Source organism: Lacerta agilis, chromosome Z (assembly GCF_009819535.1).
Source record: "Lacerta agilis isolate rLacAgi1 chromosome Z, rLacAgi1.pri, whole genome shotgun sequence".
Classification (NCBI taxonomy): domain Eukaryota; kingdom Metazoa; phylum Chordata; class Lepidosauria; order Squamata; family Lacertidae; genus Lacerta; species Lacerta agilis.
Window position 1 is genome coordinate 9,406,142 of NC_046331.1, and position 26,395 is coordinate 9,432,536.

At 41.3% G+C, this 26,395-nt stretch overlaps 1 protein-coding gene across 8 annotated transcripts in view; it reads right to left on the reverse strand.

Moving 5' to 3' along the window:
• The window catches only part of RALGPS1 (Ral GEF with PH domain and SH3 binding motif 1), a 208,677-nt gene that overhangs the window by 123,628 nt on the left and 58,654 nt on the right, over positions 1-26,395 (reverse strand). For all 8 annotated transcript variants that reach the window (XR_004425850.1, XM_033138378.1, XM_033138381.1 and 5 more), the window contains exons 6-9: positions 24,985-25,068; positions 21,262-21,351; positions 18,437-18,529; positions 2,857-2,983 (exon numbers count right to left, since the gene is read on the reverse strand). Coding sequence is in view for 7 of the 8 variants with exons in the window: in XM_033138378.1 (XP_032994269.1) it covers positions 2,857-2,983; positions 18,437-18,529; positions 21,262-21,351; positions 24,985-25,068 (394 nt within the window). In the remaining variant the exon portion in view is untranslated. The remainder of the gene's footprint in view (positions 1-2,856; positions 2,984-18,436; positions 18,530-21,261; positions 21,352-24,984; positions 25,069-26,395) is intronic.

Below are 26,395 nucleotides of genomic sequence, written 5' to 3' on the forward strand. Positions count from 1 at the left end.
TTAGTATGGCTTGCAACGAAATCAATTACAAAAGCCCACTACCTTCCTTAGTAACAACAGAAGGATAACATGCAAAGCTCTTGCATATGAGGGGGCAGCAACAAAATATTAACCAAACAGGAATTTTAACTGGCAGAATTACCTTTCCCCACATTTTATAATCCCAGTATCTAAAATTCGTATGCTGTACATATGTATATGAAGTCAAGGTTATCCATGTATTCTGATGGTAAGTATGAGCCAACTCTTACATTCAGCTCTCATCTATCTTAATTGTATATAATAACCTCCAAATGAACCATGATAAGGGCAAGCAAGATAGTATCCACTGGCAATATATACCGGTAATTGAGGTGGCTGGCCAAAAGAATGAAAACTTATGGGTCTTGGAAAAGGTTCTGGAATCTTTATAAGAAAGTTCTCAAAAGCTGCTGTTTCCTCAAACCACAAAATTGTGCTGCGTTCAACTAAAAATGAACCTCATAACCCTGAATATGAATCTAGTGTTTCCCCTCCCTTCCTTTCTCCTTCCAGCTATAAAAATTACAGGCAGAGAATACCCTAGAAATATGCACAGTTCCTTTGATGTTAATACTACTTCATTAATTCCAGCCCTGTTATTTTTCCATTGCATGCCACCCCAGCTGCAGCAACTACCCAGTTGCACTTCACTCTCTTGGCAGGCCTTTATAAGATGTGTGTTTTCAAATGTTGAATGAGACGATGCAAAAAGCAAGGTTGTTACACAGCATTAAAAACCACATTTTAAGGGTTGTGAAATATGCTTCATTTTCTGCATACCACACACATCCGTGTTTCTTGAGGTCATGACAGTTAATTGAGTTCACCGAAGCAGAGAAACAAAACAAAATGCACTATTTGCTTTATTGGTACTATGGCAAATACCCATAAGGATAAGAATGATCTCACTAGATCCTGGATTTTTTTGTAAAAAAAAATCAGAAACTAGTAGGTAATGCTAACAAATCAAAAAAAGGAAAAACCACAGCAGGAAAAACCATGGAGACTAGGAATCATAAGTAAAAGGGTAACTGGGTACTTAAGCAAGAACTCAAACATAAACTGGAAATATGATATGTAGCATTACATATAGCCAAGATATAGGGGTAGGAAAAGCACAGCAGAATATGGTTAAAATAACAGGGCATTGGCAGGTCTTCTGAACCAAGTAACAGTGGAAAGAGAAATGCTTCTTGTCAAGGAGCACAGCCCTGTTTCCTGCTATGCTTCCAATGTCCTTATAAAGGAGTGGGTAGTATAGGATAACCGTCATTCTTAATACACATTGCTCATAATTCCTTTTGACGCTTAACATACCCCTTTACCATGAAGACTGACTCATATGAAATTTAAAAACTTTGAGGTTACAAATTAAGCATAATAGTCCCTTAGTATCATCAATGGAGAAGGAAATATGCAAAACCGACAAAAGCAATACACATCAATAATAGTATTTGATGAGGTCTATGCAAACATGTGAGTCTATGTTGTTTTTACACTGAGCTTCTTTAAACACTTAAGTGAGGTAGAGCTTTGCAAGGAAATATCTGCAACAACAGTTACTTCTTTTGATCAAAGACACCAGTATCTCCCACCCACCCTGCCAGTATTTTTCTTCTTTATTGTAGCATTCATTGGTAATCTTAGTGGCATCCTATGCAGGAGTCCAACACTCCTGAATAAATATATTCATCCGCAACATTAAAACATTCAAAAGGTTTGTTTCCAGGTAATTCTATAATTTGAATGCTGTTTTAGTATGCATGGATCTTCCCCCACCCACCCACCCACCCCGCTATCGTCTGAAGAGGTCTCAAAGTAGCTTCCAAACAATTTAAAACAAAAGAAAATTAAAAATCAGTAGAAAAACATAGTAAGAACAGAAAAGCAGCAGTAATTAAAATAGAAAAGTTAAAAAGCAGAAGTCTTAAATAAAATACCTGGCTAGTTACAAAACAACTGAAAGCATATGAAGCTTGGCACCAAACAAGCCTCCCTGAGGAAGGTATTTCAGGGTCAATATATCACAACTGAAAGGAGCCCAGCCCAGCTTGACAATGCCAGCCACCTCTCCTATTCTGGTGCCAATGAGAATAGAAGGGCCCAAGAAACAGGAAGGAGCAGCACTCTGACGTGCTGTTTCCAGAGACTGGTGATGGAAATATAGGAGCAGTTCAGAATGCGCTTCTTGTTTACAGAGCACTCTGACAGGCTTTGGTGGGCAGGATTAGGCCCACAGATAACCAACCCTTGCTGTAGAAATACCTTAATCTGAGGATACTACTAAAAGATAATAACTCTGAGAAGTGCATTAAGATACAAATTTCTGAGAAACTGATCACAAAGGAAGAATATATTTTGCCTAATTCCAGTCCCTTTACATAAAAAATATGTTTGCCATTTAAATCCCCTCCTCTCTATTCTTCTGTAGAATCAAGAACAATCAGAGACAGTTGCGCCACAAACATATTTATTCTTAAGAAAACTTGACAGATGAGCATAAAACTCACCATATTTAGGCCAAGCAGGAATTTTCCATCAGCCAGTGACCTTGGAGAAGTTTCCAAGGCACCAATGTAGCAACATCATGAGAGAACCTCTGTGCTAGGATAATAGGCCCATTCTGTAGTGCCTCTTTCACATTCCCTAACAGCTCAGACCACAGTGACTTTTTCCTCATCGCACAGCAGAAGTAATGGCCACATTACCACTTGTAAAACTTCTTCACAACGCTGGTTAACTGAACCACACTGGCTTAACATGACATGCCTGGGCTTACTTGTTAGTCAGAAACAGAAAAGGCATCTAATTGAAGACTATATTTGACAGACTTACCTAGATAAGGAATACAGGGGACCATCTTTAAACATCTGATATATTCCCGCATCCTCTTATAATTATCTTCCTTAGACGTTAAGTAGTCTAGCTTCTCAAAGGTGGCCTTGTCTTTGCGATTCAAAAGCTAAAAAAAGGAAAGGTCAAGTAAAACTATTAACATTCTGCAAAATGAAAATTTAATTACTTAGAACACAGGAAAGCAGTAAAAAAATTTAGGCTGAATTTTAGGCTGAATTCTGTTTTGCTAAGGAGGTTAAGGGGTTGCAACAAATTTTAAACGGTCCACGGTATCAGCCCTAACCCTGTACCTGAAAGTGGATATAGTAAACACTGTGAAGTATCTTCTCTTTTCACAGTACTTAAAAAGGAAAATGTAGTTATTTCTTTCAATCCTGTGTGTTTCATACTACATATATCTACAAGTACTCCCTGTCACAGTTTTTGGAACAAGACAACAAAGCAACTGGTTTCTGCTTACACCATTGCATATGCTCTGCAATATTCCAATTCACCTTCCCTTCATCTATTTCAGTCATACTCTGGGCTCATCCACACTTCTACTTGCCTATGGGTCCAAGCAGCCACGTGGTGCGGGTTCTCAGAGCCTGGGGCGCCCGTGCTAAGGGGGTGGGCATGGAGGGTGGCTGCACCAGTCCAAGCTCTCACTGCCAACCAAGCTGCAGTTATTTGAGTTGGCGGTGAGTGAGGCGAGTGGAGGGAGAAAGGCTCCTCAATGGGGGTCACCTCCTCTCAGTCAGCCCAGGACGGGGGAAAAGGGTGGCAGAGCATGCAGGGGCATCCCTTTGACAGCCACAAAGTGAAGGAGGCACTGCCATTACCCCAACCCTGAAGGCTCGGCCAGGAGCAGCTTGGAAAGTGAAGGAGTCTGCCATGGAAGCGCCTTGATGTGCTCCCTCACACCCTTTCAAAAATCTGCTCCTGGGGCCAGGCCCCCCTGGCCCTTCCCACACTATGCCCCTGGGTCTAAGCAGTTTTCCACTTGTCCCATGCTTTCTAGGCATGGGTCCAAGTGGTTCTCTGTTTGCACCCCCTCCCCATTTTCCCCAGGAAAACCCACTCTTTAGTACTGAATTGGTGCAAACATCAACCCACTGAAAACCCAATTGACATTTGTTCCAATTCAGTGGCAAAGATAGAGTTTTCCTGGGGGAAAGCAGGGACCAAGAGGAAGTCTGGATGAGTCCTAAGTCTACTTTGCCCTGCTCTCTGCTGCTACTTCTATTCTGCCTGGATCAGCAACTCAATGCTGCCTAATCTCAGACACATCCTGATTCACAACTGCAATTTATCCCAGTGTCTGATACATTCATGCACTTCCCACCCAGATTAGGAAGCTGCCCTATACCAAGCCAGACTGCTTGTTCATCTAGCCTTGTATTGTCTCCTCTCACTGACAGTGGTGTTTCTCATCACTTGTTAACTCAAAGAAACCTGGATTTGAACCCAATACCACCAAGCTACAGTACCACTTCTCACACCAGACCTAGCTACTCTGCTTTCCTGCGACAGACCCCCCAGACCCAAGCATCAGTGGGCTACAAACAGCCTTTTAGCTCAATATATCTTCTGGGCAGTCCACCCAATTCTACACCCACACTCTAAATGACATCTTTCTAATGCAATACAGCAAGAATATTCCACTGCAACAAAATAGGTAATTTCCTGTAATGCATACAACATCACAGCATTAACATAGTAAGACACCAGTGCACAGAAGGTTGAAAGACTCAATTTGCTCCATAAATGCAGTATGTGGGGGGGGGGGTGAAGTTAGAAATGGCAAGTGTGTCCCTGGGGTTTAAATTAAGCACCCATGTTTTAGTTAGAACACTAGCTGGGAAACAGGCAGAGGGAACTGGGACTGGTGTAGCATTTTATGCAGCCAAAGGTATAGGTTGCCCTCTTGGTTATAGAAATTTTGCAGTGACAAATTTAACTGGGTGTATTTCATGCATTACTTTGACACATAGACATATATATTTCAGAAATTAAGAAATGTACACGCCTTGAAAACAGCTGCTAGTGACCTAGTGCATTACAAACCTGGCTAATCTAAGCTTTTCATTATGTGTGAAGCATCCCAAACTATTTAAACTATTTTGTTTTCAGTTCTGAAGTTGGCTACACATGTACTAAAAGCATGTGAAATATTCCATGTGCTCCCAGTTAAGCATGCACATAAATGGAAAGTAGAATAACAAGCTTAGATACAACAAAGTTGGGAATAAATCAATGCCTGCTTGTGTTTAAATATTTCTGCCAAACTTCCATTAGCAACATGCTGAAGTTGCTGGAATTAAGCTGCCAGTTGAACAATAACTTACTTGATATTTTAAAAACTGTTAGAATCTAATCAAGAGAATAATAGTGCTTTAGAAATAAACTGAATAATGGTATTCTCAAAGCAAGCAAGGTTTTGTCATTTCATAGCACACAGACACTTGGGATACTGCAAGTCATTTCCCTAGTTTGTTTTTGTGTGTGTGTGTGTGTGTGTGTGTGTGTGTGTTTGCATTGAACACAAATGGGTGTATCCAATGTCCTACTCAGAGTAGACCCATTAAAATTAATGTGCCTAAGTTAGTCATAGCCATCAATTTTCATGGGTCTACTCTGAGTAGGGCTAACATCGAATAGAGCCCAAAGATTCGCCACAAAAATGCAAAACACTCTTTTTCGACTTATATGTATAATTAATAAGACAAAATACAGAATATTTATCTTATGACAATAAGACAGTAAGTGTTTCTTCGCTCTAAAACCTGCATCCCAAGAGAACTTGAATGAGTGCTATAGATGTGGCTAGCAATCGCAATCACATACATATGAAGGGCACTTGACATAAATCACAGAAGAAATGTCATAGCCTGCTCATTTTCCAGGCAAGTGCACTCATGGCATATCTACACTACTAAGTTAAAGCAGTTATCACCTCTTTACAGAGAATTCTGGGAACTGTGGTACTGCAAGAGGGGGGTAGGAAAGGCAGTTGGGATTTCATGACAAATAATTATCAATACTTCACTGAAATTCCCAGGTTCTTCTGATTGAAACCATAACAGTTAAAACCAATGCATGTTGTAACATACACATCCTGTGAGCATACGCATGAGCATTTTGCCACATAATTCCTTTGGCACCTACTTTGTAGAACTGCCAAGACATGCAGGCTGGTAAAACTATATTACTGTGTCACTCCTCTCCCCCCCCCCAATATATATATATATATATATAGAGAGAGAGAGAGAGAGAGAGAGAGAGAGAGAGAGAGAGAGAGAGAGAGAGAGAGAGTGTTGTTGTTGTTGTTCAGTCGTGTCCGACTCTTCGTTCTTATGTGATGGGGAAATACATATCTAGAGCCAAAATGTCTTAGAGGAGGAAGGTAGCCTTGCTAAGTCGGTGAAGGAAATAAGTCAATCACAAGGTGCCTAGTTAAACATAAATGGAAGTCTGAAGATTCCTAATGGGGGAAAGATTCCATATGTCTGAAGATTCCTAATGGGGAAAAGCAGCTCTCCTAGAGTAATCTATTCTTACTAATTGGCTGGCTACAGCAGTTGAAACTCATTAAATATTTTTGCCACTATTTGAGGTTTACGTAGGAGATAGTGTCTTAGGAGGACACAAGAGAACGTATTTTCTCTTCTGGCCACACTTAAGTTTTCTGTTCTGTAGAATCAAATAATTTTCAGTGGCAAATATTTTCAGCTGATAATTTATGTGTACTGTGATGGGGATAATAGAGGTACACTGGAAAGTCCTCCTAAAAACCACAGGTTGACATGTTTTTGGACTATTTTGTACATCTTCAAATACACGATGTGAGAAAGGGAGGGAAGCCTGTGGTTTTGGCAGACTCGCTTACAAGTGGTAGTAATCAGCATATGTATATGTATGTCTTACCACAGGTTGCTATAAACTAGAAGACACAGGAAATTATGGAAGGATAAAGACAAAGCTTAACACGTGATAAAATGTTACAATTTGTGCCAAAATGCAAGATAGAATCAGCTTATGGCAAAGAAATCCCCCAGGGAGGTCCCTCTAAAATTTAGCTGCTGTGTTGTTTTTTTGGTTTCTTCTCTCTTTTATCATGTAGACTGACTCCTGGTGCATATTTCTTACTTTACCCTGGATCTTTAAGGATTATGTCGTCCTTCAGACAATAAACCACTATCACCCTTGCATACTTTACCAGGGGTGCCCAAACTTTTTTCAAAGAGGGCCAGATTTGATGAAGTGAACTGATTAAACCGACCAGCAGACTGGATTAGGCCCCCAAAACATACAACAAACTTTGGACATTGGACATGCCTGCTTTACACAAATCAAGTTGTGTAGGGGAAACAGAAATGTACAGATGTGGTCATAATATGGTAACAGAATCAGGGACAAGACAACTCTTCTGTCTCAAGTCACTGTCCATTATTAAACCAGGTTGTCATGTGAACTATGTGGATAGAGAGAAGTTTTTCTTCTTTCATAACCAGAGAGATTTGGGACAGACAAAACAGTATAAGAGCACCCCTGCTGGATCAGACCAAAGCTACTTAGTCCAGCAATCTTTTCCCAAGAGTGGGGAAATCAGGCGTATGGAAGTCCACAAGCACGACCACAAGGATAATAGTTATTTCCTGCTGTTCTCCAGCAACTGCCATCCAGAAGCATTGCATCTATTTACCGTGGTACCCCGTGTTATGCACGCGATCCATTCCGGGTCGCGCGACGTAACCCAGGCATACGTAACGTGAACAAACAAAAAAAGAAAGGAAAAGAAACCCCAGAAGTTTGTGGGTTTTTGCACTTCTGCGCATGTGTGAAGTGCGCAGAACGCTTCTGCGCACCCGCACACACCCACGCATTGCACGCGCTCCGTGGAGGACTTCCGGGTCGCAGAGGTGTGTAACTCAAACGTACACAACACGGAGCGTACGCAACACGAGGTATGACTGTACTGTGAAATTACTACATGTGTTAGCCTTGACCAGTACAGTGGTACCTCTGGTTAAAAACTTAATTCGTTCCGGAGGTCCGTTCTTAACCTGAAACCGTTCTTAACCTGAGGTACCACTTTAGTTAATGGGGGCTGCCGCTGCCACCGCGTAATTTCTGTTCTCATCCTGAAGCAAAGTTCTTAACCTGAGGTACTATTTCTGGGTTAGCAGGGTCTGAAACCTGAAGCGTCTGTAACCTGAAGCATCTGTAACCTGAGGTACCATTGTATATGTATGCAGATTAACACTGGACACAATGTAAGAAGAGCTCTGCTGGATCAAACCAGGAAGCCTATCCAGTCCAGCATTCTGTTCTCACAGTAACCAACCACATGCCTGAAGAAAGGCCATCAGCAAAACGCACACTAGCACCCTCCCACGTGGTATTCATAAGCATATTGACTATCATACAGGATATAATATAGCCATTATCACTACTAGGCACTGATAGCCTAATCCCTCCACGACTTTGTCTGTTGGCTAAACTGCTTTGATGTCATGGAATGTTTAAGGACATTGGTTTAGAATGCAAGCTGCGAGGAACCTCCACTTCACACTCCCCCCTTGTTACTAAGTGAATTTCTAATCAGGTGTTCTGGGTCAAATTTCAATCCACCCCACCTGTCCCTCTGAGGTCCGTCTGTGATGTCAATCCCCTTTTATTTATAATCTGGGAATCTCTTAGTAACGGGAGTTTTCCTGTCCAGCGGCCGTGGCCGGTTATATCCTCTGCTCTGGGCTTCAGGGGTTAAACTCTTCTTTGCCTACAGTTCAGGGTCTCTCTTTCATTAGATCCCTCACTATATCAGTTAGCTAAGCCCTCTTAGCAACTCTGTGGCAATACCAGGGTTTCCGCCCGCTAGCCCCTCCTGAGGGAACTCCAAGACACAAACTATCACCCTGCAGGTCAGTTTTGTCCTTTCCCTGAGTTCACCTCCTCATGAGCATACATAACTCACTGGACCAAATGAACAACGATATTTTCTTAGCTCAACAATAAGAAGTCTTTATTTCTTTCAGAACATAACGGTTTCAGTAATGGTTCATAAGCTTAGTTTCATAACAGGGTAAACTCTTTCTTTCAGCATCATATACACATCTTCAACGTATCCTAACCTACCCTAACCTACCCACCACTATCCTGCCCCCACGCCCTTCTTCTTCCAGTCACCACTCCCCCTCTCTAACGGCTGCTCCCTCCTTTTTAAAGAGCGGAATGTCCCGCCTCCCATGGGATATCTGCCACTCAAACTGGGGTTGCTCATTAACTCATAAAACACCGTGGGTGTCTGAAAACCCCTTAACTTAGATCCGATTCGTTACACAAGCCATAACGAAACTGTACGTTTTGCCCACTGATAAAGGTATACATTCATGTTTAAATGCAGTACAAAACCTTTATTTTAAATATATATTTCTACTGGATGCACACAGCCACAAAGAAAGATGAAGCCCTTCTGGTAAGGATTCATCCATGTTAGCTAATACATGCTCAATTTGTATTGAGTTGGCGAGTGTTTAATATATTTTATCAGGTGCACTGGGTTTCTAGACGTAACGTTATAGTAGAGGGGATAACCAAGAAAAATGTCCATAAGATTTCTAACTGTTCAAGGAAAAAGCATTTGCAAAAAAAAAAAAAAAAACCTGGACTGATAGAGGAAATGCAGCAGTGGAGGCAAAAGAACTAAGACAGCGAGGGGATCAGGGAGGAGGAACAAAACTCTGCATGGATTTGAAATGACTGCCAAGGTTTGATGGCAGATTTCTAGTACCTAAAATCCGAGCAGTGTAATATTCTAATTTACTGCTTATGTCACTATGCACATTTTCCACAAGTATTCACTTCTACGAGCCAAAATACAATAAACAAACTCTATGGAAAAATGTTAAAACCTCTGTTTGCAGAATTTGCTATTAACTCTTTATTCTTTATAATTAATACCATTATTCACTAGACTCCAGATGTTAAAGAAAAGGGCTCCATCTTATTATACTTGGACGCATATATCCTCTCAAAAAAATAACATGTCATAAGAATGGAATGTTTCCGATGATCAACTGTTAACTGGGACAAGCCTTTGCCGTGCTGTAAACTCCTTCCAAAAACTGCTATCAAACTGGTTTGGCTTTTCCTCCCAACACTTTGTCAAATTCATGGCTTGAATAATTCAGAAATGTTGGTTCTTAAGCCCAGTTTTCTATATAGTTCACGTGTTTAGGCATGTGAGCAGTATCAGGAGTGACCTCCCTGTCAAGAGAGCAACTTAAGAGTCCTGGGTCTCCTTTACCTATCAACTAGAAGGCAGCACTGCCTGGTGCCCCATACTATCCAGATATTTGGAGGGTTGGAGATGTGGAAGCTGCACATGCTATGACTGGCAAGGTTCTGCAAAAATTTCTCCTGCTTAGTGGATGGCCAGTAGGAAACTATATCAAGATATTTGACAATATGAAACAGGGCGTCACTTGTAAGGGCGTCACTTATAGTGACAGCAAGAAAACCAAACAATGCAGATTACTTTCACAGGATCTGGTGGTGCAATACCAAATAATTATAGGCAGCTTCATCCTTTTCCTCCAAGCTCCTGGGGTCCAAGGCACAAGGTGAGCATGATGGTAGGTATGATATATTCCTGTTCTGGTTTCTTTTCCACATGCTAAACTTTATTGCCCCCAAGGGCACAGTAAGAACTATGTTTCAGAATTAGCAAAACAAATAAACAAACAACCATCCCATGAGGCAGTCCATCTCTGTCTCTTGCCTTTCTACCCTTAGGATTAAGTGGAGTTATGTTTTATTTTCATATCCTGATTTTTAGGGCAGGAAGCTTTCAAGATTCTGCACTACAAGATTGCTCACCTCCTTGCTTCACCCCACCCCACCCACAGCTACATCTGCCCCATAATGCAGAAATCTGAGCAGCATACCAGTACCATATAATGGCTTTTACCAAGGAGCAGCTCTCAGTGCTATAGCTGGACACATGTGTTTCTTACATTAGCACTAGAGCTCTAGCTCTCGATCCTTAGCAAACAGACAATTTTGCAGCCCATAGCTCATTTATCCATATCTACCATGTAAGTTGAAACGTAATATTTTCATTTTAAATAATGGAGGTTGAGACAGTGACTAACACCACCGGGCTTAGAACTCAGCTTGCTATGAATCTAAATGTAATTCTGATAATATCAGTTAATTCTTTGTGGCTGTAGACTCTGCAATTTGATTTGTGCTTTTGGAGCTGCAGCAAAACCAGTTCATGACTAGATCTAATCCAAACATGAAACATCAGTTGTACCTTCCCCTCTACATGATTCAGCAACAAAATGATAATCACCCATCTTTTCTCAGTGTTAATTTCTCTTGGTGCAGTGGATATGGACTGGGGAGGCTGCATTCAAATCCATTCCCACCTATGAAGTTCATTCAACCACCTTAGTTAGACCAGTAACTATCTCATGATTATTGTGAGGATATAATGCAGTAAGCTGAACTCTTTAATATACAAACATAAATCTCCTCTCGTTAATCTGGGTTGCCTTCCTTTCCATACAGACACCACACTACAGACTATTCATGTGTTTCCTATGCCTAATGAACAAGCTACTGTACTAGCCATCTCTTAACAAAATGTATCAGTCCCCTTTCATAGAAATCTGGAGCATTTCTGAGAAGTGTACAGCCTTGATTTACTTATTTAAATGTGAACATCTATGGTATCTATGGTATTTGATTAGTGGTGTTTGACTTGACCAAACACCATCTGTCACTTCATGAACTACACTTTAGAATTCCTCTTCTCATAAGAGTAGCTACATTTCCAGTGCCTCCTAATTCTCAAGCACACATAAATAGTTATTTCTTCTTTATCAGTTATAGGTCAGCTACAGGAGAAGAGAAAGCAAAGTAACCTAACATTTGCTACAGAGTGGACTGGGAGTGATCCAATGGTTGGAAGGATATTCATGGAAGGATCACTCCGCGGTGATGTTCAGGTAGCTGTGAATGATACCCTAGCAGGGAGGGGAATTGCTTTACATTCTGTGCCCAGGGTAGCTGTCTACCAGCTCCATCTGGTACGCAGGCCGAGACCCTAGTTATCTCTCGCTTGGATTACTGCAATGCGCTCTATGTGGGGCTACCTTTGAAGGTGACCTGGAAACTACAACTAATCCAGAATGCAGCAGCTAGACTGGTGACTGGGAGCAGCCGCCAAGACCACATAACACCGGTCTTGAAAGAAGAAGAGAAGAGTTTTGGATTTGATATCCCGCTTTATCACTACCCGAAGGAGTCTCAAAGACCTACATTGGCTCCCAGTACGTTTCCGAGCACAATTCAAAGTGTTGGTGCTGACCTTTAAAGCCCTAAACGGCCTCGGTCCAGTATACCTGAAGGAGCGTCTCCACCCCCATCATTCTGCCTGGACACTGAGTTCCAGTGCTGAGGGCCTTCTGGCGGTTCCCTCGCTGCAAGAAGCCAAGTTACAGGGAACCAGGCAGAGGGCCTTCTCGGTAGTGGCACCCGCCCTGTGGAGCGCCCTCCCACCAGATGTCAAAGAGAACAAAACTACTAGACTTTTAAGGTTTATATAAAGTAAGAAAATTATTATTATTATTCACAAGTCACAAGTTACAAGTTCTTATTCACAAGAGTTGTTATTTCAATTTCTTTTTAAGAGTCAAGTTAGCCCAACTCTGGCTTTAAATAGCAATCTCCTCCTGTGATTAGAACTTTAATTTTCTCGCTTTAATCGAAGAAAACTCAGTAATAACTTCATCAAAGACTATTTTTGATGCTAGTTCATACTCGATAGACAAGATTGCTAGATTTGTTAGTCTGGTTTCACTCATACTTGATCTTAAGTAGTTTTTTTACGAGTTTCAGTTTAGTGAAACTACATTCACAAGATGCTACACTTACTGTCATAGTGAGAAATATTCTCAGTGCTATTTTAATATTGGGTGGGCGGGTGCTAGCCGAGCCAACACCGCTGCTACTAGAGTGACTCCACCCCCACTGGAGCAAAGTGGGGTCATGCTGAGCTGCCTGTCCACCTGCCCGGGGGGGGGGTCTGGCTTGCCGATGTGGCCCTTGGTTCATGCCCCCATAAAAATTGTCCACCCAAGGTCATGGCCCCCTTGACCTGTGGAATGCCCTCCCATCAGATGTCAAGGAAATAAACAACTATCTGACTTTTAGAAGACATCTGAAGGCAGCCCTGTTTAGGGAAGTTTTAAATATTTGATATTTTATTGTGCTTTTAATATTCTGTTGTGAGCCGCCCAGAGTGGCTGGAGAAACTTAGCCAGATGAGCAGGGCATACATTTATTTAATAATAATAATAATAATAATAATAATAATAATAATAATAATAATAATTCCTAGGCTCTCTTGCACCCTTGGCAAGGTGTATGGCACCCCCATCTCTTGCACCCTTGGGGCTTGCTCTTCGCAATTTTTGCAGTCCCCTACACCTGGGCTCTTGGCATGGGCCCACCTCGCCAACCTCCTAGTTACTCCCCTACCATTGGTTTCTGTCAGATGTGATGCACAACATGGGAGCGCAATTACCCGCAGTAAGAAAGAGGTGGCTCCCCCCACCACATGATCTCCCACCTGCCACTCTCTTCCTATTATTGACAGGGGAAGCTGGATCTACTGGCACCATCATGTTCATCGTTTAAAAGTTTGCCAGTCATGCGTACCTTTACCTCCCATTCCATAACTCTCCAGTCTTTGGGTGCTCCAGAGAAGCCCTGAGGGGGTGAACGACCTTCCGGCCGGGACCTTCCTTGTCACCTGGAGGCTTTGGCAAGCTGCCGCTGCCACTGCATCCCCTCCCTCCTCAACCGAGGGAGCTGGCCTGCCCCTGCCCAAAGCCCCAGAGTCTGGTAAGGGCAGGACCCGATGATGCCTCACCGTGGGAAGCGGGTGGGGGGCACCTGGCCAGCCGTGGGGCTGTGAATGGGGCGGGCTGGGCGTGCGTTGTTTGATAGCAGCTGCCTTGGGGCACCGATGGCCTCATCCTTAAACCCAATGGCCCCCGCGAAGGGGATGCACTCAATGGTGGGACCCTCCTTCCACAGGCTGCGGCCAAGCGCCACTTTTGCACTTTGCACCCCCCCTTGTCTGCATCCCTGGCGGGGACCTTCCTCACCACCCCCTCATTACGGCCCTGCCGCAGCCCTCATGCTGCCTTCCCAAAGCCAGCTAAATGGGGCACCAGGCTTTTGGAAAGAGGAGCTAGGTTCTGGCAGAGTCCTAGAGCCCTCCCATCTCCTTCCTGTCAGGGACTGGCTGGACACATTCACCATCTGGAGAAAAAAGAAATTAACAGATAGTTGGGAAACAGGCAGATGCACCGGTGACCGGTGTAGCACTTTATGCAGTCTGCTCGCTTTCTGATATTTAAAATTAAAATGCACAAAATGTTTCCAATAAATAATAATAATTATTATTTTTTTAAAAAAAATCATTTAGAAAACAGGAAAGCCCTGAATATAATTGCATGTATATTGCCTTCCCTTCTGGTTCCTTCCTTCCTTCCTTTAAAAAAAGTTACACAACATAGGTTTGTACTGAAATTATTCATTTAAGGAATGTATTTACTTTGCTTGCTGAAATATTGAGCAAGCACTTGATTTCACTGTAACATCAGCTGTAAATATTGCCACTGTAGACTGAAGAGAATTGTGCAATGGCAGATCTGCATGACTAGGGTATTTGCCTTTGTGACTGATAGGAAACACATATATTGTCACAAGGGGTTACTTAAGATGACAAAGACTGGACAGCTGCTAAACCTCAGTATGAATTAATCTGTCCAAAGGGAAGAGAACAGCCATCTTAAAGTGCCTGTACAAAGGGCCCATCTATACCAGAGGTTGATTCCCAACTTCTCAAAACTGCCAGATGCCACTCACCCAATTAAGTGTGGTGCCAAAACTTTGTTGACTCAGCAGCATAAACTACACAAAGCTCTACTCTCTCATTAGCAACTAGCTGCAAAAAGACCTAAGTTTTCTTTTTAAACTCTGCATTAACATTAGCCTCATGTGAAGGCTGACCACCACTGTTTTCTGATCACCACTGTTTCCAACTCACCAGCAACACAATAAAAATGACAAGAGAGCGGGTCTCCAAAAATCAGGAAAGTTCATGATGGAGCTGCCATTTCTGCTTCTCTACACTATTCTGTGTGGGCTCTAGTTGTACAGCTACTACCCAGCACTGCTAAAGGAAAGTATGGGAAAATCTTGATCATGGACTCCCACACTGCCCTCAATGTCTACAAATTGCCATTTTTATTTCATTTTTTATTTTACAATTTATACCTTTTTTGAGGAAATCCCTCCATGAAGCATCTTACAAGCACTAATATGTGCAAACTGCTACTGAATTAGTTTCAAGAAAAGCTTTCCCTGCTTACTTTATATTCATTTTTGAAAATAATTCTCAGAACCGTAAAACCTAATGCCATAATATCAATGTGTTGACTGCTATGAACTGAAACCTTCCTCTAGTATATATCTAGTATATTTTTTCCTGTTCTGAGAAAATACTTAGAGACATAAAATGTGTATAAAACATTAGTGAAATCAGAATTGCTCCCAATTCTCTCTTAACACACCTCTTTTCTGGCTAATAGCAAAGAGGAACAAGGATGTATTCAGACTTTTTGTGAGTTTAAAGAACAGGAAGATCCACTCATCCCTTGGTCTGTTAAATATTGTGAAACTATAATTAAAGAAAGGTTTGTAAACCACCATATGCTTTTCTTAATATCAAACTACTGCACTGAACCACAAACTCTGAATGACTGTGCCTACCTGCAACATTGACATACCCACAATAAGGATGTAAAGTCACAATTTATAAATTGGTCTGTTGCAACAATTAACACTCCATTCTACACCCTTACAGGATTTGCTCGTGTCATGCAGCAGCTCTAGTTATTTCAGTGTTCAGTGTACACATGGGAGTGGCCACATATATAAAATGCTCTTGTGCACAGAAGCTCCATCAAGAAAAGTCTCCAGGTTGGGCTGCATCCCTTTAAAAGGTGATAATTTACATATAACATTCTTTTCCCTTTCTAAGCTCTCATATCTCTTTATGACAGAGCAAGCCAGTACAGTGGTACTTCGGTTTAAGAACAACCCTGTTTACGAACTATTCGGTTTATGAACTCCACAAAACAGGAAGCAGTGTCCTGGTTTGCGAACATTACCTTGGTCTAAGAACGGAAACCGAATGGTGGAAGGGCACCAGCAGTGGGAAGCCTCATTAGGGAAAGCATGCCTCGGTTTAAGAACAGTTTCGGTTTAAGGACAGACTTCCGGAACGGATTAAGTTTGTAAACTGAGGTACCACTGTATGCTGGACTGCCTAAAGCTTATCACATGATTAGAGGTTATTTGCACATGACCAGTGTCCAAGAGTGTCCTCTAGAACCAGCAGAATAGAGACTTATTATCACATAATTTTGGAACAGAGCAATGTACACCTACCCAATACAAGCATTTATTGACTCTCTGAAATGATGCCTTCATTTCTTCTACAAGTAGAGGGAGCTTATCAATCAAGAGTATGACCATCCTAGAGTGGATAATGCACTTATTTAAACAGCATTTCTTGGGGTGAGAAGAAAATTTAGATTTCCCAAATTACTCTCAAATTATGGATATGACTAAACTGGAGGAATAGAAAAAATTGTAAACAATTCATCAACAATAATTTTAACCTCAAATCCTATACACATTTGCCTGCAAGTAAATTCCACTGGTCTTAAACTGCAGTTGATTTAAAACAGCATTGTACAGTAAACATTTTAAAGTGATCCTAAAAAGCTGGTTTTAAAAAGCAAAAATGTGAAACAACACTTTTCCAGGGGTCCCATCTGTGCTATATTTTGTTTCAGATCTAGAATGATTCAGGTTGTACGGTAATATATTATTCATTACATACAAAGCACAGGGCATCAGTTCACAACTTTGTCCCACAATGACAATCCTTTTAGAAATAAGTTTGCTTTGTTTGAAAGTACAGTTGTTCTTTTCAGGCTACACGTTTTAAAACACTCATTCAAGCAGATTCTCTCCACCACCACCACAGGCTTCTGAATTTTGCACTTCAGCCCAAAACTAACAGTGTTTTCATCCAAAAGGTCATTGGCTCTATTCATTTTGGTAATCACTTGGAACTGTTACAGCCACCTCCAACTCTGCCTTTAATACAAAGAAGAAATGTATCCAAATATATTTGAAAGAAGACTGACTACTATATAAACATGAAAATTGTTAGTATGATATCCAGCGCAAATAGCTTAGAATCCAAAAAAAACCTACAGATACATACATAGCAACCCAAGTGTCATTTCCTGCTTTGTGGATATAGATCCATACACGCATACAAAATCCACAAAACAACACTGATCATTAAACTATGAAATTGGGCTAAATCAAACATTAGACATATAAAGGCAAATATTATTTTTGTGGTGGATAATAAAAACACGAGTTTTCCAATGGAAATAGACTCATTTCCTAAAACATAAGTGTGGGGGGAGGCATCTCTATGTCTAAGAGTACTAAGGTTCCTAGTTTTATTTTAGACAATTGGTACAAAATGTAAACAATCATAAGGAAGAAAATACAGTCATACCTCGGGTTACAGCCGCTTCAGGTTGCGTTTTTTCATGTTAAGAACATGGCAAACCTAGAAGTGTTTACTTCTGGGATTTGCTGCGTGTGCAGAACCATTCTGCGCACTTCGCGTATGCGCAAAAGTGCTCTATCAGCACTTTGCACATGCACAAAAGCACCACTCTGGTTGCGGACTTTTCGGGGTGCAAACAGCACCCCAGAATGGATCGTGTCCCCAGAGGTACCACTGTAACTGAAATTGCTCCAGTTTTTGCTGAGGTTTGTAACTGAACAGCCCAGGCAGGACTGAGTATAATGCAAAAGTGAGATCTTGAAGAGGAAGAAAGTCACATGGTCTTATTCCAATATACATTTAGAACAACCACTGTACCGGCTTCTCTTATTTACTTATTACAGGCAATGACCAATTAATGTGCATCTGAACAATGTACTTCATTGCCTGGAGCTCCTGAGAAAATCAAGGAGCCACCTGGCTGCCACATGGAAGTCCAGGGTATTTATAAGTGATTGTGTTGATGGCCCTGTCCATCTTGCAAGGCTAGGGTCTTGAAAAGAGCACCAGACATGCTTTCTGGAAAATTTCCCAAATCTTTTGATAATCCATCAGCTTCTATCACTCTCTGGTGGCTGACCAACCTCCAGTCATGATTATCAAAACTTCACCTCTTCTCCCTTCCAAGCTCCATGAAATAATGCATAGCAAACATACTAATACAGAAATAAATCAGGAAGCTAAGCTTTAATGAGTTGTTTTTTAGGCCATTCAAATGGTCTGCATTACAGAACAGTACCATATTTTTTTGAATTTAACATGTTGTCAATTTTATGCATACAGTACCTCGGAGATTGAGAGAAGGGGGTATACAAAATAAAGTCCACAACAACTTACTGCCCATGTTTTTGTCAGTCTGAAAATAGGTGCGCTTTGCAGAGCTGATACCACAGACATGAGGGAATGAAGGTTGTTCAGTTCTAGAAGTTTCTGAGGAGGGAGGAAAAACAGGCCAAAAATCCATCAGTTTTCCATATGGGGTTGGAATGTCCTAGCTCATTCAACAAAATAAAATATGTTCCAAGACCTCACTCTTAATATTGTAAAATACAGAACATACAAAAGAATTGAATGCATTGTGACATGAAACTACAAAATGTAAAGACCAGATGCAAAGGAAATAGATTGCGCTATTACTTAGCGTTCACTTTTAATGCTTATACTACAAGTAAGTAATAAGCAAATTACAAAATTCAGCACGCACAACACTCATTAGGAACTTTTTTTGCTATACAGAGAATAATAATTTACTATACAATTCAGAAATATAAACATGAAGCCAATAGGTTCGCCTCCTCCCTTCAAAGTGGGCAATGTGTTAGATAAACAAAACTGAGTAATAAGCAATATTCACTATATATGGAATGGATCTTGCGTTTGTTTGTTGCTTTACAAAATGGCTGGTCTCCTTCGTGAAAGTATTTGCCCCATGTACTTAAAAGGGGTTTTGATTTGGGTGTGTGAAAACAAAAGAGCAAATACTCTGATTTAGCTGGTGAGACATGGATGGGGGGTGGGGTCTTAACTCAATAGATCAAAGTTACTTCTGGACTGGCTTACGACAAACTTATTCTCTAACGCAGGAGGCCCTTCCCCTCCACTGCTACTAAAGGTTATCATATCCCCAAAGATTCAGAGCTTCCTTACATGGTTGGGCTGTGGTGGGGAATCTTACTTCTTAAATATAAGGAGTCTGGGGATCAAGCAGAGGCTTTTACCAACCTCTTAGTTTTGCATTCTTAGGGTTATCACTCATTTAAAAATGTTTTTAAAAACAAAAACAAAAGGAGAAGTCATACAAATGATAGTAATTTCTTGGCATCACTCCAAATGGGTATTCAGACTTTACTTTTAGCCTGCTAGCATTTGGATCTGATCAATTTCTCTTCAGAGATTTAGCACACCCCTAACAAATAAAAATATCACTATCCAAGTAGCATATGCAACAGTATTTAAGCACATTTGGTAGTCATACCTGTATTAGTACAACTGATAAACATCAGAGGCATATTAGTGCAACTGATAAATAAAAGCAGAGCACCTGGAATTCAAAATAACATATTTCTAAGTCTTCTTAAATGATACTAACTCAAACATATATTTTCATGAAATAATATAAATGGGAACAATAAATTATCAATTATCCTATAGCTGGCAAATCTCCCAGGTGATTTCAGTCTGGCTCTTTAAAAGAGGAACAGCTTGGACCTGGGGAAAGATGGGCATGCAAGGCATTGGTCCTTGTGACACAGACCAATCAATCTGTTCCAAGTTCCAAGAGTGCAAGTAGGTCTTTTAAAAAAGATGAAGTTGCCATTCCCTGTGCTAATGTGGGTTAATTAAAACTAACATTAAATGTTACTTTGGCTAGGAATTGGGGAATTCCTTAAAACATTTCAGGTTACTTACAAAATATAAAAGGGTAATCATTACTTGGGCAGGACGCGAAGGGGAAAGTGCTAGATTTTGTTGTCTAGATGCCGAGGTAGCATGCACAAGCGCTAGGATTGACTGATTTGTTCGCTGTCTTCTCAAATGGATTTTTGCCCTTTTAAAGTGGAAGTTGATGAATATCACTGGCTTAGCCAAATATGTCATTCATTTTACCTCCTGCAGGAGAGTATGGGAAATTTATACTCTGTCTTTGTAATCCTCAGTTGTTCATTGTACAGTATAGGCAAAGAATACTGCTCAAAAGGGACTGTTCCCTTTACCAAAGCATATCTGGATTATTTTTTATCTGGATTTTGATTCTGAAGCTGTTTCTTTATCTGGAAATGTTACTTGATGTATTACATACATTACTTGATTAACAACCTCCACAGGTGGGAGGAACATGTGATGAGTCTAAGTCTGAGCTAGAAGGCAGGTGCTGGTTTGAGATATGTCTCCAAAAACAAGAGTAAAATTGAGATGGGATTATTAGAATGATTACAAAGCCAACGATGAAACAGGAGGGGGAGAGGAGGTAAGTAAAATATGAGGGAACAGTCGGATTTGACAGATGGATACAGAGAGTTGGCTCAGCTTGCAGTGATATATTGCTTTTCATGGTGCTGGTTATGCAGCAGACTCTCATCCAAACTCTTGTTTACTTATATTAATTAGATTTTCTTCTTTGCCACTTTCTTACAGTGCCTCTTTAATTTAATAAAATGTTCAACTGTAAACACAAATCACTCCTAAAAACTGAACAGCTAATGAGTGGGCAGAATCACATGAGTCTCTATCACACATGTTTCTCAACTGCAATTTACTGGTCAAAAAGCTAGATTCTGAATTTTCTTTTACCTTGTATGTAATTCCAAGATACCTCAAAACAAAGTAAGTAGTTTACTCAATATTTTTGAGAACTTGAAATGCTCATAAGCACTTCCATTAAGGTACTGAGTAAATTTACCCTGGAATTTTGTGTTTGGTAAAATGTCACTTAGCCTAAAGCTCTATGGATCAGAACAATTAATTGACTGAATTCATATTAGAATTAGCCAACACAGTAGGTATTATCTGTTCATATATACTATATGGATAGATGTAATAACTAACAACAATTTTTTCTGCTGGCTAAAATTTTCTTTTTAAACAGTACAAGAGAAACAGAAGATGGCTATGAAGTGGCAAAAATATTTAGAGAGACTTTTATTTAAAAGCAAAAAGCTTACCTTTGCTATTTTCACAAAATGGCTCAATATTTCTGCCCTTATTTTTAATGTCTGTGCTGTTAAAATTTCTCGTACGACCCAAAAACTGACCTATAAAAATAAATATATTGACTTTAATTTAATGAATAAAGCAGGCTTCATTGAATTAAAACAAATTTGGTACCACTTAAGAAGCATGTAATAGTGCAAACCACTATGTCTACAAATAAACATATTCCTATGTCAAAAGGACAGAGAGATAGACATTCTCTGTTTTAGAGAAAGAATGTGCTGAAACATCAACAGGAGGCAGATGCAGCTAACCCCAGTGCAAGCTATTTCATACAAGCTACGTAAGTACCAGAACCTTTGTTGATATGAAAAGGTATTGCTGTTTAGAATAAGGCACTGTAATTCTCTATCATATACAACCCTGTAGAACCACTCTAAGAAGTCATGCCTATTGAGTTATTAATAACCACCTGAATGCATCATAGTGATTGCACAGTAAGGTATGAACATTATTGTCACCCAAGCACAGTTGTCTGAATGTACTTCTTTCCTGAAATGAGTTCAGTTTTGGATTACAGAAGGGTGATGTAAGTTTTCTTGGTATTCTATAGAGCCTATTAACTTCATTGTTCTTTACTGATAAAATCATTTATTTTCCACTCCAGTTAACATCCATGTGTATGATAGGGCTGTGCTATAAATCGCCATATTGATGAATACCAGTATTGAAATAACATCATGATAAGTGTTTTAACAAGGCAATATACCAGTGAACAAAAGGTGGAGACTTAACAGCTTCCTAGGGGGTAAAGGTAAAGGTAAAAGGACCCCTGACCGTTGAGTCCAGTTTGTCCGCAGACAGCTTCCAGGTCATGTTGCCAGCATGACAAAGCCACTTCTGGCAAACCAGAGCAGCGCACGGAAACGCCATTTACCTTCCTGCCGGAGTGGTACATATTTATCTACTTGCACTTTGACGTGCTTTCAAACTGCTAGGTTGGCTGGAGCTGGGACCGAGCAACGGGAGCTCACCCCGTTGCAGGGATTCGAACCGCCGACCTTCTGATCAGCAAGCCCTAAGCTCTGTGGTTTAACCCATAGTGCCACCCGTGTCCCATCTTTCCACTTAAGAGCTTAGAGCTCAGCTAATTATGCAGAGCATGCTAACAATCCAGGAGGAACCTCCCACAGCTAGACAATCAAAGATCCAGCAGCAAAGTAAAGAATGAATGAATGAATGAATGTAAAAAAGAACTGGAAAGCATTTATTTCTTTCCTCCCACTCACCCCCCCACCAGTGAAAAAAAGAGGGGGAAGAGTTTTTGTTTTTATTTTCTGGTGGTGTTTATGTTGTTGGTTCCCCCTAAATAGCTTCCTCCATATTAAAAAGGGTTTGTTTGTTTGTTTAAAGGAGACTATCTCTTTGCTTGCTTGCCCTCTCTCCCTCCCTTGGATAAAAAGGGAGAGCTTGGTGGGATGAGGGCTTGGGGGGGGGGCTTTCTGTGGGGGTGGATGGAGGGGAGAAGAATTACCTGGCTGACTTATGCTGAAATGAGAGGTTGGGTACTATGTGAGAAGGATGGGGAGGTGTTTTTGTTTGTTTGTTTGTTTTTTGTTTGGTAAACAGTACAAGCAAATACTCACAAGCAAGCCCTACTGAATTTAGTGAGGCTTACTCCCAGAAAAGTAGAATTAAGTTTAGTTGAACTCAGTGGGGCTTATGCATGTACAGATTCCACTTAGACCTCTGAGTGGGGAAGCAGATGCAACTTGACTAGTAAGTCACTTAAACTGGGGGGGGTCCACTAGCACACATCAAAAATATTGCTGCTAAAAGTAATCCCCCTCCCCTTTTAGCAACTTTCTTGGAAACCCACCTACAAAGGCAGGAACACCCAGACTAAGCAGGATTTCCTTCCGTTGCATCCTCTGATGGGGTGTGTGTGTGTGTGGAATCCTGCTAAGCACTGGGTTCAGGTGCACAAGATACCTCCAGGCAGGAAGCTCTCTCATGCAATTGGACAAAGCAGAGTTGCCCTCTGTTCACATCAACTGAAATGGGGCAGGGTGTGTGCAAAGAGAGGGCCATCCTGCTTACAACTGGGCATGACAGAGTGCACGTGTGCCTGGGCCAAGACGCTTTGGAAGCTGCTAAGTGGGCTTTGGCATGCAACGTAAAATCCAAACAGGTGAAAACAGAAAAAAATCATTCTAAAAATAATGATAAAATACTGCCCATGAGTAAACTAATATTTCTGGAAGATCTTGTCAACATAAAAAGCTTTTTGTATCTGATGAAATGTGTACAGTCTGGAGACTGTCTAATCTTCAATGGGCACTGCATTCCATAGGGCAGGTGCTGCTGTGCTGAAGGACCTGGTATGAGTTGTTATGGAAGAAACCTCTGGAACATTCAGCACCACAAGGAAAGCCTCTGTAGATGACCATTGTGAACAGGCAGTTGTACGGTAAGGCAACCACTCAGATACCCTGGTCCCAAACTGTTGAAAGCTCTGTACGCCAAAAGGCAAGCCTTAAATTTGGGCTGGGAGCATATTGACAACAAGTGCAGTGCCTTCAGCACTGGTGTTATGTGTTACTAGAAGGCAATCCGGGCCAGAAGACAGCTTCCACACAAAAATAGTAGGACAGCCCTATAATCCAATCTCAAGGTTAGCAATGCTTGGACGACTGTTGCTAAGTTTTCCCTGTCAAGAGCAGCTGTAGCTGGGACACTAACCAACACTGGAAGAAAGCAGTCCTAGCTACCATGGCCACATGAGCCTTCACTCATGGATCAAGGATTACCCCTATTCCACGTCCCTGTTCCTTTAGAAGAAGTGCAACCCCATCTAGAATGGGTAACTTCCTGATATCCCAGGCAGCTACTGTATTTTTCGCTCCATAAGACACACTTTTTTCCTCCTGAAAAGTAAGGGGGAAATATCTGTGCGTCTTATGGGGCGAATGGTGGTCCGTGCAGCTGAATTGCCCAGGGGCCAAAAGAGTATCATGCTTTTTATTTTACAAAGAGAAAAGGGTGTGTTGAAAGGACCCACTGATCAGCTGATCAGAAAGAGATCAGGAGAGAGATAAGAGTCCCCAGCTCCCTTTCAGCCCCGCCCTCTTGCCCAGGCCTCCATTGTTGAATGTGCTGCAGAGGGAGGTTGTTTGTTTCCCCAGCAACATGTGAATGGCTGATTAGATTATCTGTCTGGAAACTGCAGAAAAGGCTCCCTTTCCTTTAGAAGCTGCAGAAATGTGAGTTGAACCCCATAAAAATGGGGCTTTTCCTCTTTGCTTTTCCCCCTTTGCAAAAGGAGCTTTGCTTTTCCCCCTTTGCAAAAAAAAGCTGTAAAACTTTTAGCTGATCCTAAAAAAAACAGGGCTTTCCCCTTTGCAAAAAAGCTGCAAACCTTTTAGCTGATCCTCAAAAAACAGGGCTTTTAGGGGAGAAAAACCAGAAAAATATTTTTTTTTCTTGTTTCCTCCTCTAAAAACGAGGTGCGCCCTATGGTCCGGTGCGCCCTATGGAGCGAAAAATACGGTATATGTTTCTATTAACAAGATAGGAAACAAGATGAACGTTTGATTACTTCATAATTAGCTAATCCATCAAACACAGTTGTTAAAAATCCAGATATAGCAGGTATCAAATTGTACAGTTACAAATCCAACCTGCATTAACCTGAGAGACAACGATTATGTATTAACTCTAATTAGAATCTTTACCTGATTAAACCTCCTTGTAAAGGCAACAACATTGGGGGCAAGTATGTGTTTTTCCTTCTTATTCCATCCACAACTTGCTAGTTCCTAGAAAATATAACATAATATCATCTTTAAAAAACCTTTCACAGCATTAAATAAAGCTTTCCATGAAAAAAACACACCAGCGAAGAAACAGGATTTTAAAATTCCAAATGGACAGAACTGGAAAGCTATTATAGCTTCTACTAAAATCTAGTCACTGGATCCTTTGATTTTCCTTGTACTCAGAACAGGTATGTCCCCTTTAATTCATCATCTTATTTTTAAATCCTGCCTTTCTTCTGCCTTGGAAACCAAGGCAGCATACAGGCACCAATCCAGGCACTAGCAGGATCCAGACCAGTGTGGTGGTCTTATGTGCATTCAGGCCATACTCTAGGCCCTAAAAGTTAATGAGTCCAATGCTAAAGTGAGATGTAATAGCACAGACAAAATACAAAGAATGAGGAATCACCAAGGCCAGTTAAAAAGGCCAGTTAAAAAAAAGTCACTGATGAGACCACAGACTTTGCTCCATAGTGAGACTTCAACAAAGGAAGAAACTGTATCTCATTGACATCCAATGAAGTTGAATGTTGGAAGATTTAGGACAGATAAAAGAAAGTACCGGTACTTCTTTCTGTAGCACATAGTCAATGGAACTCGCTCCCCCAGGAGGCAACGATGGCCACCAACTTGGATGGCTTTAAAAGAGAATTAGACAAATTCATGGAGGAGAGGGCTATCAATGGATATGCTCTACCTCCAGTTGGAGGTAGCAATGCTTCTGAATAACAGTTGCTGGGAACCACGGAAGGGGAGAGTGCTCTTGTGCTAATGTTTTGTTACTGGTTTTCTACAGTAACTGTGGGTCACTGTGAGAACAGGATGCTGAACTAGGTGGGCCACTGGTCTGCACCAGCAGTCTATTCTTATGTTCTTGTATGTTTCAAGGTGGGCAGGCACATAGGCACACCCTGACCTCTTCTTTGCTGCAATCTAGGATGGAAATGATCAGTGAAGAAAAGTCTCAACCACATCCATAGGTGCCATGGGGGGGGGGACATGGGTGCCTTGGCACTCACAAATTTCCACTCTAGGTGCCCTACACAGACCCAACCTGGAAGCAGGGCCACACTTCCAGAAGCACATACGCAGCTACAGTGGCCCCCAACAGAAGCAGAGACGGGAGACCCTGACCAAGTCAACTCCATGACTCCGGAGAGCCAGCGGAGGTTGAGCAGTGCGCACCAGTGGGATGTGATGGAATGGTGTCACGTTGCCTGCAAGCCACTGGGCACCCACAATCTGGGGCCCAAGTTGGTGCCTCTGACCATGTCCCACTCTCCAGGCCAAGGGACAGGGTGCCATGAGCTCCCACAACTTCTGGGAT